We start from the raw sequence: 12,175 nt of genomic DNA on the forward strand, positions 1-12,175 counted from the left end.
GCCAGCCCCTCAGTATGGTACTAGGTCCTGAGCAGCAGCAGGGAAGGAGGTAGCCATGTCTGAAGAAGAGGTGTGTGGGAACTGAAGCAAGACATCTGTCCTGTGTCTGAGAGCAGTGCAATACTGCTCCATTACCCACTGTTACACTTGTGCCCTGCTCAGCCATCCCTGGTCCTGGCATGCTGGTGGTGTGTGCATTGTCCAGCCACTGCCTCCTGGTGCTTTGCTCATGCAGGCAATGGGCAGGGGATGCCTGCCCCTGTAGGTGATTGGCTATGGGGTGAGGGAGCAGGGACAGCAGAAAGCCAGCTCCGCAGTGCAGTGCATCCGGTACCACTCGGCAGGCTACCCTCTGCTTGCTTTTTGGTGTGTGTGACCCTATTTCTAACTGCTGATTTCCTGAGGACCGAGGCTGTAGGGTCTGTCTGCCGGGATGCATCCCAGTTTCCTGCCTTGGACTGCATCTTGCTTGGGTCAGGTTGTGGGGGACCCTGACCCTGACTGTGGCAAGGGAAGCACTGAAACAGCCTCCAGGTCCCCAGAGAAATGGGGAGCCAAGGCTGTGTGCATGTGGGTGGTGTCACTTCCCAGGTCCAGCGCAGCATTCCCTCAGAGACACTGACTGACGCCTCAGTAACCATGAGTTTCCCAGGGCCAGAGCTAGCCCTGAGCTCCATTGCCCCGGGCCAGCAGTGCCCTGTGGGAACAGGAAGCTAGCAAGATAGCAGGACTAGTGAAGTCTGTGCCCCAGGGGAAGGCCAGGCTCCTAGCCCAAGCTCTCTCTACTGGATAGGCAGCTTGGCCCAGCATGGTCTGGTGGGAGAATTCTGCTAGGGAAATTCCTCTCACTGTGTACTCATGCTAGTAATGGATTAGGAGCCATGACCCCAATCCTAACCTTAATCCTAATTTTTGCCACCTCCACAAGGTTTTAATGCTGATACTGCCCAAGGATTTTAACAACTGACCCAAATCCTCCAGAGAGGGGAAGGGTGGGAGAAACAGTCCATGAAAGTTCATCTCTCCCACAGCCTCCCTGCTTATCCAGGCTCCTGCTCCTCTAACCCCCTCCATTCATCCCCTCTAGCCTCACGCTCCACCTCCCTCACACCCCTCAGGCCCCAACCCTCCTCCAGTCCCTGTTTCCTCCATCAATACCCTCCATTCTCACTCGTTCAGCCTCATCCCTCCTCCAGTGCATTCTCTCACCCTTCTCCAGCTTCCTCCTTCCTGTTTACCCTCCTCCAGCTTCCTCCCTCCTCCCACTCATTCCCCTCCAGCTTCCTCCCTGCTCTTGTTCACCCTCCTCCTATTAGTCCTCCTCAGGTAGTCACATCCCTTTTCCTTCCGTATCCTTTCCAGCCCCCTCTTCTACTCAAACGTCTCCAGTTTCTCCCTCCTCTAGTATTCCTCCCTTCCAGCTGCAGTCCTCCTCCTATCCACTCTCTTCCAGCCTCCTTCCCTTAGGAGCCTCCCTGCCCCATCTCCCTCTCCTTGCCCAGTGCCCGTCTCTTCCATCACTTCCTCTTTTCTGGCTCTCCTCTCAGTAGCCATTCAGTAAGGGACCCTAGCATATTTATTTACACAACTGCAATGTTAGCCTGACCTGTGAAGACGTTGTTATGGTTAGGTCACAGGTAAACAGAGGTTAAAAGCGGACAGGAAGGATGCTACCATTCATTTGACTTGTCAGGAGTCAGGAGACACACCACACATGTTGCAGTGTTGCAGGCAGAACCCTAGTACCTCTTGGGTCATGGCTCTAGACATACTGGTAGATGGTTTGAATGAATGCTGGAGTGGGGGAGCTCTGCTCAGAGTGCCCTCAGGTAGAGTCCTGCCAATCAGAGCCCAGTTTACCAAGGGATGCCCTTGTCTTTAAAGGGTCAGGCCTGTGGCATAGGTGTGGGGGATGGACATGGAACAAGATCTGGAGCCAGGTTTCTGCACAGTCCTTGCCCAGCCCCGCAGTTCGCAGGTTACTATGTGCTGAAGGAGCTGCCTATCAACTTCATAGGACACTTCTAGGGTGCAGGAACTCTCCTCTACCCACGAACAGGTCACTGTGCACGCGCTGCCTCCTCCCAGCACCAAAGAGCAGGCACCTGGGTTCTCTCAGGACCGCTCTACCCTCGATGACATCCCACAGGAGCAGGTCAGCAGTAATTCAGTGCTTTCATCCAGGACCTGTCCTTCTGCCCTCGGCTGATGGTGGCTATGAATGTGCCCTAGTGGAACCCTCAAGGAGCTAGCTGTGATGATCTCTGGAGTGGAGGCTTCATGCAGTGGTCACAGTCCGCAGTGAGCATTGAGAGCCTGGACTTCCTTTCCTGAGTCCACAACTCTTGGCTCTTAAGTGTTCCCAGCCCTGGGTTCCAGGACACCCTCGGGACAGGGTAGCCTGGGGCTCATTCATGGGTCAACCTCAGATTCTCTGTGGTGGTCGGTCCAGAGTAGACACAGCAGGGGCATGATCCTGACTCAGAACCTCCCACCTCGAAGTGTCAAGGAACCTTTTAACCTGGCGGGGACTGCAAGAGGCTAGCTTAGAGAGAACATGGATCTCTGCCTGAGCTGGGTCACCCCATGCTGCAGTGCTTATTGGTTTTAGAGGTGTCAGGGTGTCCTGTTCAGGTGCTCTCCCTTGGAAAGGCTGAGATCAACTCCTGAGTGCTGCCCAGGTGGCTGTCGGCCTGCCCTACCCACAACTCTGTATTACAACGGTAGAACCCCGCCCGAGTGCTGGGGGCACTTGGGTGACCTCCGGCCTACTAGTTAGAGATTTGGTGGCCCCTCCCAGCCAGAAAACTCCTTTCCAGCAGGGAGACTCCAGTTAAGCTTTGGAGCCCTATGCTCAGCCCGGAGATACCAGAAGGCCAGCCTGGAGACTTTTGCTTGTCCTGAGACCCCCTCCCAGCCCCGAAGCCCCTGCCCTCCAAGCCCGGATCAAGGTGGCAAGCACACCCCTCAGGGCCTCCGCCCTCTCCTGCCTGTCCCCCTCCTGCCTCCGCACTTTCTCTTTGTGCCACGCCTTACCCCAGCCCCGCCTCCGCCTCGCCCGGGCCCTTTCGTCTAGCCCAGCCCTTTCCCTGGGCCGGGCAGTCTCCACGGCCATGTGATCCTGAGGCTTCTGGGACGCTCCGGAACAGCTGGGAGAAGTGGGGGTCGCGGGGGTCGCGGGCGTCCCTGGGAGGGGGCGACATGGAGCGGAGGTGGGTCTTCGTGCTGCTGGACGTGCTGTGCGTGCTGGTTGGTAAGAGTCTCGGGACCCGGGTGCGGAAACTCTCTCCCAGGTTCACGCTCCCACGGTGCCTCCTTCCAGTGTGCGTTCGGGATGCGGACAATGGTGACCGGTGACCAGTACTTCCCACTTCTTTCTGCGAGTCCTGCCATTCCTCCTGGGTGCTTGGCGGGATCCGGCCTGTGTCTACCTGTGGCTGTTCCCGTATTTGTGTGTGTATTTGTGTGTGTGTGTGTGTGTGTGTGTGTGTGTGTGTGTTGCAGGGGGAGGGGGCTCCCGGGTCCCGGCAGCAGGAAGTTGCTCGAGTGCCTCGGGGCGGCGTGACTCACACGGGCGGGGCGGCACCAGGACCCTGCAGGCCAGTGACCGGTGGCCAAGGTCCAGCACGGTGCCCCCGGGAGGCGGGGACGGCTAGGCTCACACAGACAAACCTGCCAGTCCGGTTCAGGCCGCGGGGAGGAGCATTCCGAACCCCCCCAGGCGCGAACAAAGGCCAAGTGTTTGTTCGGGGGCCCAGGGGACAGTGGATGGATCCTGCCCCGAAGGCTGTGGCAGGGTGTCTGTCGTCTGTCTTCCCCCATTCTGCATCTCCGGCTAGGTCCACCTTCCATAGCCTGGAAGGATACTCTACTTAGCTTTGCCTTTTGGCAGCCCAGGAGATCCCGTGGGACATCCCCGAGCCTTGGGCACCCTTTTTGACTGTATGGGTTTATTAAAACATGTCTGTTGCTTTAACTGTGTGCCAGGTACTGGAGGACTTGGAAATAGTTTACATTTTTCCATGGAAAGTCCTGGGTCCCTAGAGGCGGAGCTACCGGGAGTCACAGCAGGAGGAGGAGACCAATGCCAGCCTGTTGTTACCCTTAGTCAGCACAGGCTTTGGATGCTGGTAGGGAGGCCCTGCCAGTCCCAGTGAAGGCTTGCCTGTTGGTGGGACAGCATCCCTTAAGGATGCCCACGGAAGGTGGAAGGAGAGGAGGGTTCGCAGCTGGGAGTCAGTGTCCTGGCCCACACCGGCTGGGCCTAGCCATGCTTGCAGCTGTCCTTGTGCGTGTGGTCTTCCTGGGATGTCCATTAAGCAATCTGGCTGAATCCCGTTGTCTCCCATTATGCTATCACCAGACCCTTAACTTTGCCTTCTCCCATGAACATGATAAGGGATTTCCTCTGACCTCATCTGTTTCCTCTCATCCTCCCCCTCCCTTTTTACTCTCTTTGATCCTCTCCCCTCCTTCTCCCTCTTTCTCCTCTCTGATTATCTTTCAGCCTCTCCCCTGCTCTCACCCCCTCTCCCCTGTTCTCCCCCTCTCCCCGCTCTCACCCCCTCTCCCCTGTTCTTCCCCTCTCCCCTGCTCTCACCCTCTCCCCTGCTCTCACCCCCTCTCCCTGCTCTCATCCCCTCTCCCCTGCTCTCACCCCCTCTGCTCTCACCCTCTCCCTGCTCTCACCCTCTCCCCTGCTCTCACCCCCTCTCCCCTGCTCTTACCCCCTCTCCTCTGCTCTCAACCCTCATCCCTGCTCTCACCCTCTCCCCTGCTCTCACCCTCTCCCCTGCTCTCACCCTCTCCCCTGCTCTCACCCTCTCCCCTGCTCTCACCCTCTCCCCTGCTCTCACCCCTCTCCCCTGCTCTCACCCTCTCCCCTGCTCTCACCCTCTCCCCTGCTCTCACCCCTCTCCCCTGCTCTCACCCCCCTCTCCCCTGCTCTCACCCCCTCTCCCCTGCTCTCACCCCCCTCTCCCCCTGCTCTCACCCTCTCCCCTGCTCACACCCCCCTCTCCCCTGCTCTCACCCTCCTCCCCTGCTCTCACCCCCACCCCTGCTCTCACCCCCTCTCCCCTGCTCTCACCCCCCTCTCCCCTGCTCTCACCCTCTCCCCTGCTCTCACCCCTCTCCCCTGCTCTCACCCTCTCCCCTGCTCTCACCCCCTCTCCCCTGCTCTCACCCCCCTCTCCCCTGCTCTCACCCCCTCTCCCTGTTCTCACCCCCTCTCCCCTGCTCTCACCCTCTCCCCTGCTCTCACCCCCTCATCCCTGCTCTCATCCCCTCTCCCCTGATCTCACCCCCCTCTCCCCTGCTCTCACCCCCTCTCCCTGCTCTCATCCCCTCTCCCCTGCTCTCACCCCCCCTCTGCTCTCACCCCCCTCCCCCTGCTCTCACCCCCTCTCCCCTGTTCTCACCCTTCTTTTCTCCCCCATGGCTATCTCACCTTGTCCTCTGACCTCTCTCCTTCAGGCCTCTCTCACTGTCATGAACCCTGGCTCCTCCCAGGGGACACTGTGTCTGTCACCCTTGTTTCATGATGTTAGCTACACCTCTTAGCTTCACGATGGTGGCACCTTCCTAGATCATGTGCCCTCGGGTCCAGCCCGTGTCAGGGGCTGCTTTCTGGGCCCCTCTGCTTCCCCTTTGCAAACTGAAGGGAGGCTCATCTCCTTGTGTTCTGCTGGCATTCAGAACCCGAAAGCCACACCCACCACACCCAGCTTCCCTGCTCACAGGCGAAGGGTACTCGCCCAGGTTTGCCTATTTGGGGTGTTTGTGTGCCTGTGGAACAAGACGCTACCCACTGTCCTACTCTTGTGACTGGCTCTCACCTCCCAGCTGCCCTTGGTTGGAGGCTCCGGGTTGCAGCTTTGTTTAGAGCTTTACTGCCAGGTTATTTTCCAAGAGTGTCTGTGTCTCTGGGCTTTGGTCTGAGTTTCCTGAATATCCAGTGTGTAGCTGGCATTGGCTTTGGCTCAGAACTTGGAATGAAGGCAAAAAAAAAAAAAAAAAAAAAAAAAAAAAAAAGAAAGAAAGAAGCAGAGAGAGACTCAGGTTTGGAGAGATGGCTCAGCACTTAAGAGCACTGACTGCTCTTCCAGAGGACCCACGTTCAATTCCTAGCACTCATGTGGCAGCACACAACTGTCTATAACATATAGGCAAAACACCAACACACAGTAAAAAGACCAGATACTTTAGGGATGGCCCTCTGGCTAGCCCCTTGCTATGGGTGACAGCCCCACAGTCCTCTGGTCTAGCTTTGTGTCACTAGATGAGCTTCCCTACCTTCCCAGGCAGTGAGCAATCTCCAGGGCTCTACCCAGAACACACCCTTGCAGGTGTCCCTATGCAGATGGGACAGTCCAAACAACTGTCACTAAGGTGACCATGTGATTCTACAGGGGACAGAGCCATGGAGAGCAACAGTGACTCCATCCGTGGGTGGCTCATCAGGAGGAGTGCTGGAATGAGATGGAAGGGAGTCACTGTGCTTGTAGCGTGTGTGCGTGCGTGCGTATGTGTGTGTGTGTAGAGGTTCTGGTCGATGGTGTTGAGTCCGCTCAAGGGAGGCCTGAAGTGAGGCTGGAGTGCAGCAGGGTAGAGCTGCTCAGTGGCTGGGCTCCAACAAGCCAGCTCATGCACCAGGTTTGTATCATGGCCCCTCGGATAATCCAAGCTTCACAACTGTCTCCCACATACAGAGGGCCCAGTTCGGTTCCCTGGAGTCTCCCCAGCTGTCAGTCCAGAGTTCATGAGTTTCCACGAGCTTGGTGCAGCTGTCTCTGTAGATTTCTCCATCATGATCTTGACCTCCCTTGCTCATATGTTCCCCCCTCTCTCTTCTATTGGATTCTCAGAGCTTGGCTTGCTGCTTGGTTGTGGATCTCTGTGTCTGGGTTCCATCAATTACTTGTTGAAGGCTCTACGGTGATAGTTGGGGATGTCGACTCCTCATGGGAGACCTTACCCAGGAGGAGGAGTGGACTAGGGGTGGGCTGGGGGGAGGTAAAGGAGGGTGGGGGGGAGAGGTGGGAGGGAGAACTGTGGTTGGAATGTAAAATGAAAAAAAAAAAAAGGCACTGGAGTATTTTCCAATAGGGTCATGGCAGAGCAGCCACAGAACAGATAACATGTGGGTAGAAATTTGCACTGTGGAGAACCGTGTACTCTCCCTGCCTTCCCACAGCTTCCCTGCCCTTCATCATCCTGACCCTGGTGAACACACCATACAAACGAGGGTTCTACTGTGGAGATGACTCCATCCGGTACCCGTACCGTCCAGACACAATCACCCATGGACTCATGGCCGGGGTCATCATCACAGCCACTGTCATCCTTGTAAGGCAGAAAAGTGCTTGGGTGGGGGCTGGGTCAGCTCTGCTCTGAGGTATGTAGGGCTCAGCTCCCCAGCTAGATGGGTACAGTGGGAGCGGTGTCTGCCCAGTGCTCTGCAAGTGTCCCATTGGCAGGTCTCATCGGGGGAGGCCTACCTGGTGTACACAGAGCGTCTCTATTCTCGCTCCGACTTCAACAACTATGTGGCTGCCATCTACAAGGTGTTGGGGACCTTCCTGTTTGGGGCTGCCGTGAGCCAGTCTCTGACCGACCTGGCCAAGTACATGATCGGCCGTCTGCGACCCAGCTTCTTGGCTGTCTGTGACCCTGACTGGAGCCGGGTCAACTGCTCTGGCTATGTGCAGCTGGAAGTGTGCAGGGGCAGCCCTGCCAATGTCACTGAAGCCAGGTGAGTACTAGCTGCAGCCCAGGCAAGGCTCTGAGGGACAAGAAGTCTGGAGCCTGGTGAACGGAGAAAACTTATTGGGTAGGCAGCCAGGGAAGGTGGCCGTGGTTTTTCCTCAGTGTCTTTGACAGGGCAGGTACATAAATGGGCAGGGTTCATTTGTGTGGGAGGCAGTAGCCTGCCCTGCAGAGGCATGTGCTGAGGGATCTACTGTGACTGAGCTGTTGCCTCCTTGGGGTCCTCTGTGGTGAGCTTGTATGCTGTTACTACCATTTCCCTTCTTGTCCTGCTCTTCTGAGCCCTGTTGTTGATGCTTGATGTGGCCTGTGTGTCCCACACCCTGGCTGTGTAGTCTTTGCTGAGCCCTCTATCTGTTAGCTCTGATCAGCCATCAGGCCTTCCAGACCTTTTCACTTTCAATACTATTGGCATTTTCACATCCATAATGCAGTTTTAGATTTTTGAGGCAGCCCAGAATGCCCTCAAACTTCTTGTCTTCTTACCTCAGTCTCCTGAGTGCTGGGGTGATGGGCTTGTGTCCCCAAGGCCTGCATGAGATGTATTCTTGGCATCTGTCCCTTCTTTCTGTCCTCACAGATGTTCTTATCTCTGGATGTGTTCAGTGCCTAGTTGTAGTGTCTGTTCCCTAAGGTTGGCACCTGTGTCTCCTCATGGACTGCTGTGTGTGTGTGTCCACATATGTGTGTCGACCAACAATCAGTCAATTGCTCTCCACCATATATACATATGTATTTATGTGTATATGTGTTTTCCTGCATGTATGTATGTACATCACTTTCATGCAGGAGCCCATGGAGGTCTGAAGAGGGCATCAGATCCCCTTGAACTAGAGTTACAAGTGGTTGTCAGCTGCTGTGTGGGGGTTGGGAACTGAATCCTGGTCCTCTGCAAGGGCAGTAAGTGCTCTTAACCCCAGATCTGCATCTCCGGTCCTTCTCCACATTTATTTTAAGACAAGGTCTCTCACTGAATCTGGAGCAGTACAGTTCTAGAGTGGCCCAGAAGACCCAGGGATCCTTCTGTCCTCAGCTCCCCAGTCCCGGGATTCCAGGCATGTACCACACACTGCAGACATGCGCCACCCACTATGGATACCCACCACACGCTACAGACACGCATGCAGCATACACCTCACTTCTTACACAAGTGTTAGGAATGGAACTCAGATCCTCGTATTTGCTAAGCAGGCATGTTATTCACTGACCATCTCAGCAGGTTCTTAGACAGCTTCTGTTTATTAGCCATGCTATGTGTGTGCAGGCATGTTTTCTCTGCAAGCACACAAGTCTTTTTAACATCAAGATACAGGGGAAAATGGACAGTGCGAGCACCATTTATTTAGTGGACAGCCATGTTGTCATGAGGGTCTGTGGTCAGCAGGATTGGGCATCCATTTTCTTGTTTTCTGGGTGCTGGGGTGGAGCTAGGGGCTCTGCCTTAGTCTTATTTTGTCTGCCAAGATTGTGGGAGCTCTGAGGATGCCTGGTCCTTCTGAGCTTCCCAAGCATAGCTGCCAGGCTGCTGCTTGAGCTCTGAGGCAGTAGTGACTAATATCTTTATAAGGTGAGGTGATGGTCAGTACCTCAGACCACCTGTAGCCACGATAGTGGCAGTACTGAGTGACTGCCACCCACAGTGTGGTCCTGCTGGCTGTGCCGCTCCAGGAGTGGGTAGGGGGTTGGAGTTAGTGAAGTGAGAGTGAGGAGAGGAGATGGTTGCTCTCTGATGGAGTGTCCTGTGTGCAAGCCTCCCCTCAGGTTAAGAGGCTGGAGAGACAGCTCAGCAGTTAAGACCACTGGCTGCTCTTCCGGAGGATCTGGGTTAGATTCTCGGAATCCCCAAGGCAGCTCATAACCTTTTGTAACTTCTGATGCCCCCTTCTGGCCACTTGTAGACACTGCATGCATGTGGTACACAGCCGGAAACAAAATACCATATACATAAAAATGAGTAGATCTTAAAGATAATTTATTTTGTGTGTATATGCACATGCGCATGAGTGCAGGTGCCCTCAGAGTCGTCAGAACTCCTGGATTGTTGTGAGCAGCAGGATGTAGGTACTGGGAAGCGAACTTGGGTCCTGTGCAAAAGCAGTCAGGGCTTTAACTGCCGAGCCGTCTCTTTAGCCCTGCTTCCCATAGTTTAGCGTTGCTCCCCTCTGTGGCTGCCAGCTCCCCACGGAGCTCCTGGCTCTCCCTTCCGGCCCCGCTGACCAGCTGCCCTCCCTCCCAGGCTGTCCTTTTACTCCGGGCACTCCTCCTTTGGCATGTACTGCATGTTGTTCCTGGCGGTGAGTGTCTGCTTTCTTCCCAGGGAGCCTCACCCAGGCACCCCTTCCCTGGGCCTTGGTCTTCCCCACTGCACAATGGGGTATGTGGATGAAGCTCTGAGGGTGGGGGGGTTATGACTCTTGTGCTGGGCTGGGTAGGGTGTGGACACCCACGGGCCCAGCTGATGCGGGCTGATGCCCCGACAGCTATACGTGCAGGCCCGGCTCTGCTGGAAGTGGGCACGGCTGCTGAGGCCCACGGTTCAGTTCTTCTTGGTGGCCTTTGCAATCTATGTGGGCTACACCCGAGTGTCTGACCATAAGCACCACTGGAGTGATGTCCTCGTCGGCCTCCTGCAAGGAGCCCTGGTTGCCTGCCTCACGGTGAGCCCTGCCTGCCTCGTCCTATAGGACCTATCCTGACTAACCCCAATCTTCCCGTGACCTCTGCCTGCTGATCTGTACTCCCTCCCTGCCCCCCAGCTTTCCCACACCATTGGACCCATCTACTTTACAATCCTCTTTGGCTCTGTTCTCTGGTCTTCCTCTGGCTTTACTCATGGCCTGCCCCTCCCCCCCATAGGTCCGCTATGTTTCAGACTTCTTCAAATCAAGGCCGCCCCAGCCCTGCCAGGAGGATGAGGAACCCGAGCGCAAGCCTAGTCTGTCACTGACACTGACTCTCGGCGATGGACCTTAGCCACTATGAATACCCAGTCTCTTCCTGCTTTGGAAGCTGGGAAGCCACCTGCAGGCCAGCCCTGGTCAGGCACTACTGGCTTTGGAGCTGCCCCAGGGTCCCGTCTGGTGACCATTGACTAGGATCTTGGGTGCCTGGCTGGCTCTGAGTGTGGGCCAGGGTCCATCCAGGAACATATGCACACGTGTGTGCCCTAGGAACATATGCACATGGCCTCTAAAACATAAGGTCCTGCTCTGAGAGCTGTCTCTCACCACCAAGGGCTTTTCAAGGAGGGCCATCTCTGCATGGCCCCAGGAATGGACTGATCTGAGATGGTACATGAAGTCAGCACCCTCCCTGACAGTCCTACAGGCAGTGAACGAACCCCTTGTCTGCCTGGGTGGGGCAGTTGGCCAGGGCTTTGGGCAGGGATCACAAGTGTGAAAGAAGGATGCTAAACCTTGGGCTTCCTAGGAGCCTGGGTGGCCTGAAAGGTCATACGTGGCTTTGGGTCTGAACCCTGCAGAAGATTCCCACTCAAGGCCCCAAGCCCCTCCCTCAAGCTTGATGTCCAGTCCTGCCTCCACTCCAGATATGTAGCCAGGCTTTGGAAGTGGCTCCTGGGTCTGACATTCCCATCTATTTCAGGACACTTAAAGTTGTTTTTTCACGGGAGGGTGAGTTATAAACTTTGTACCAAATGTCTCTGCCATGAGTGTTGATTTTTAAGCTCTCCTGGTGTGATGGCCATGCTGCACCTGCCTTGTTCCCCAGTGTGATGTGTTTTAGCATTGACTTAGGGGATGGAAACCTGGCTTGGGTGTTTGTATACAGGCCAAGATGGAGGCCTTATATCCACTGTGGCCTTCCATGGTGTGTAATGGGCACTTCTGCCAGGTCCACTTTAGAACACAGAGACCCTTTGTGGACCATGTCACCAAGTGCCCGAAGATGCTCCCAGGGTGTCTTGCCAGTCTTCTAGAGGCATCAGGAGGGCTGACAGGCCTTGCTATATCCCAGAACAAGATGTGTGTCTTTCTGGGAATGGGCAGGCTCCTTGGGTACTCCTCAGGTCTTGGGTCAGAAAGCATGGAGGGGGACAGTTAGGAACACTCCCATTTCCTTCCTTTCACTAGAGGTTGGGTCAGGATTGGGTCACCATAATCCCAGATGCCATTGGCAGACACTGAAAGCCAGGGGCCCGTGGGGCTCAGCCCAACCAAGGGGGCATGCTGGGTGCCACAGTACTTGGTAGCTGAGTGTTAGGGGGACACAGTACTTGGTAGCTGGGTGTTCAGTGGCTGACACAGCCTGCTTTTCAATATTCTCTTGGGGGATGCTTTTGGTTAAATGCATGCCTGCCAGTGTTCCCCAGCCAGTGTCCCGTACACCAGGTTCCTATAGGAACTAGCTGGTCCATTACAGTCAGAAGGCCCCAGTGAGAGGGTGGCTT

The 12,175-nt window shown here is 55.8% G+C and overlaps 1 protein-coding gene across 1 annotated transcript; it reads left to right on the forward strand.

The window, feature by feature from the left end:
• The first annotated feature begins 3,080 nt into the window (after positions 1 to 3,080).
• Positions 3,081 to 11,427, forward strand: Plpp2 (phospholipid phosphatase 2). Its single transcript, XM_051177494.1, is given in 7 exon segments — positions 3,081 to 3,253; positions 7,196 to 7,347; positions 7,479 to 7,753; positions 10,004 to 10,061; positions 10,248 to 10,424; positions 10,624 to 10,730; positions 10,732 to 11,427. Coding segments are annotated over 7 exon segments (948 nt in total). The 5' UTR covers positions 3,081 to 3,201; the 3' UTR covers positions 10,859 to 11,427.
• Positions 11,428 to 12,175: the final 748 nt, after the last annotated feature.

This window comes from Phodopus roborovskii, unplaced genomic scaffold, assembly GCF_943737965.1.
Source record: "Phodopus roborovskii unplaced genomic scaffold, PHOROB, whole genome shotgun sequence".
Taxonomy (NCBI): Eukaryota; Metazoa; Chordata; class Mammalia; order Rodentia; family Cricetidae; genus Phodopus; species Phodopus roborovskii.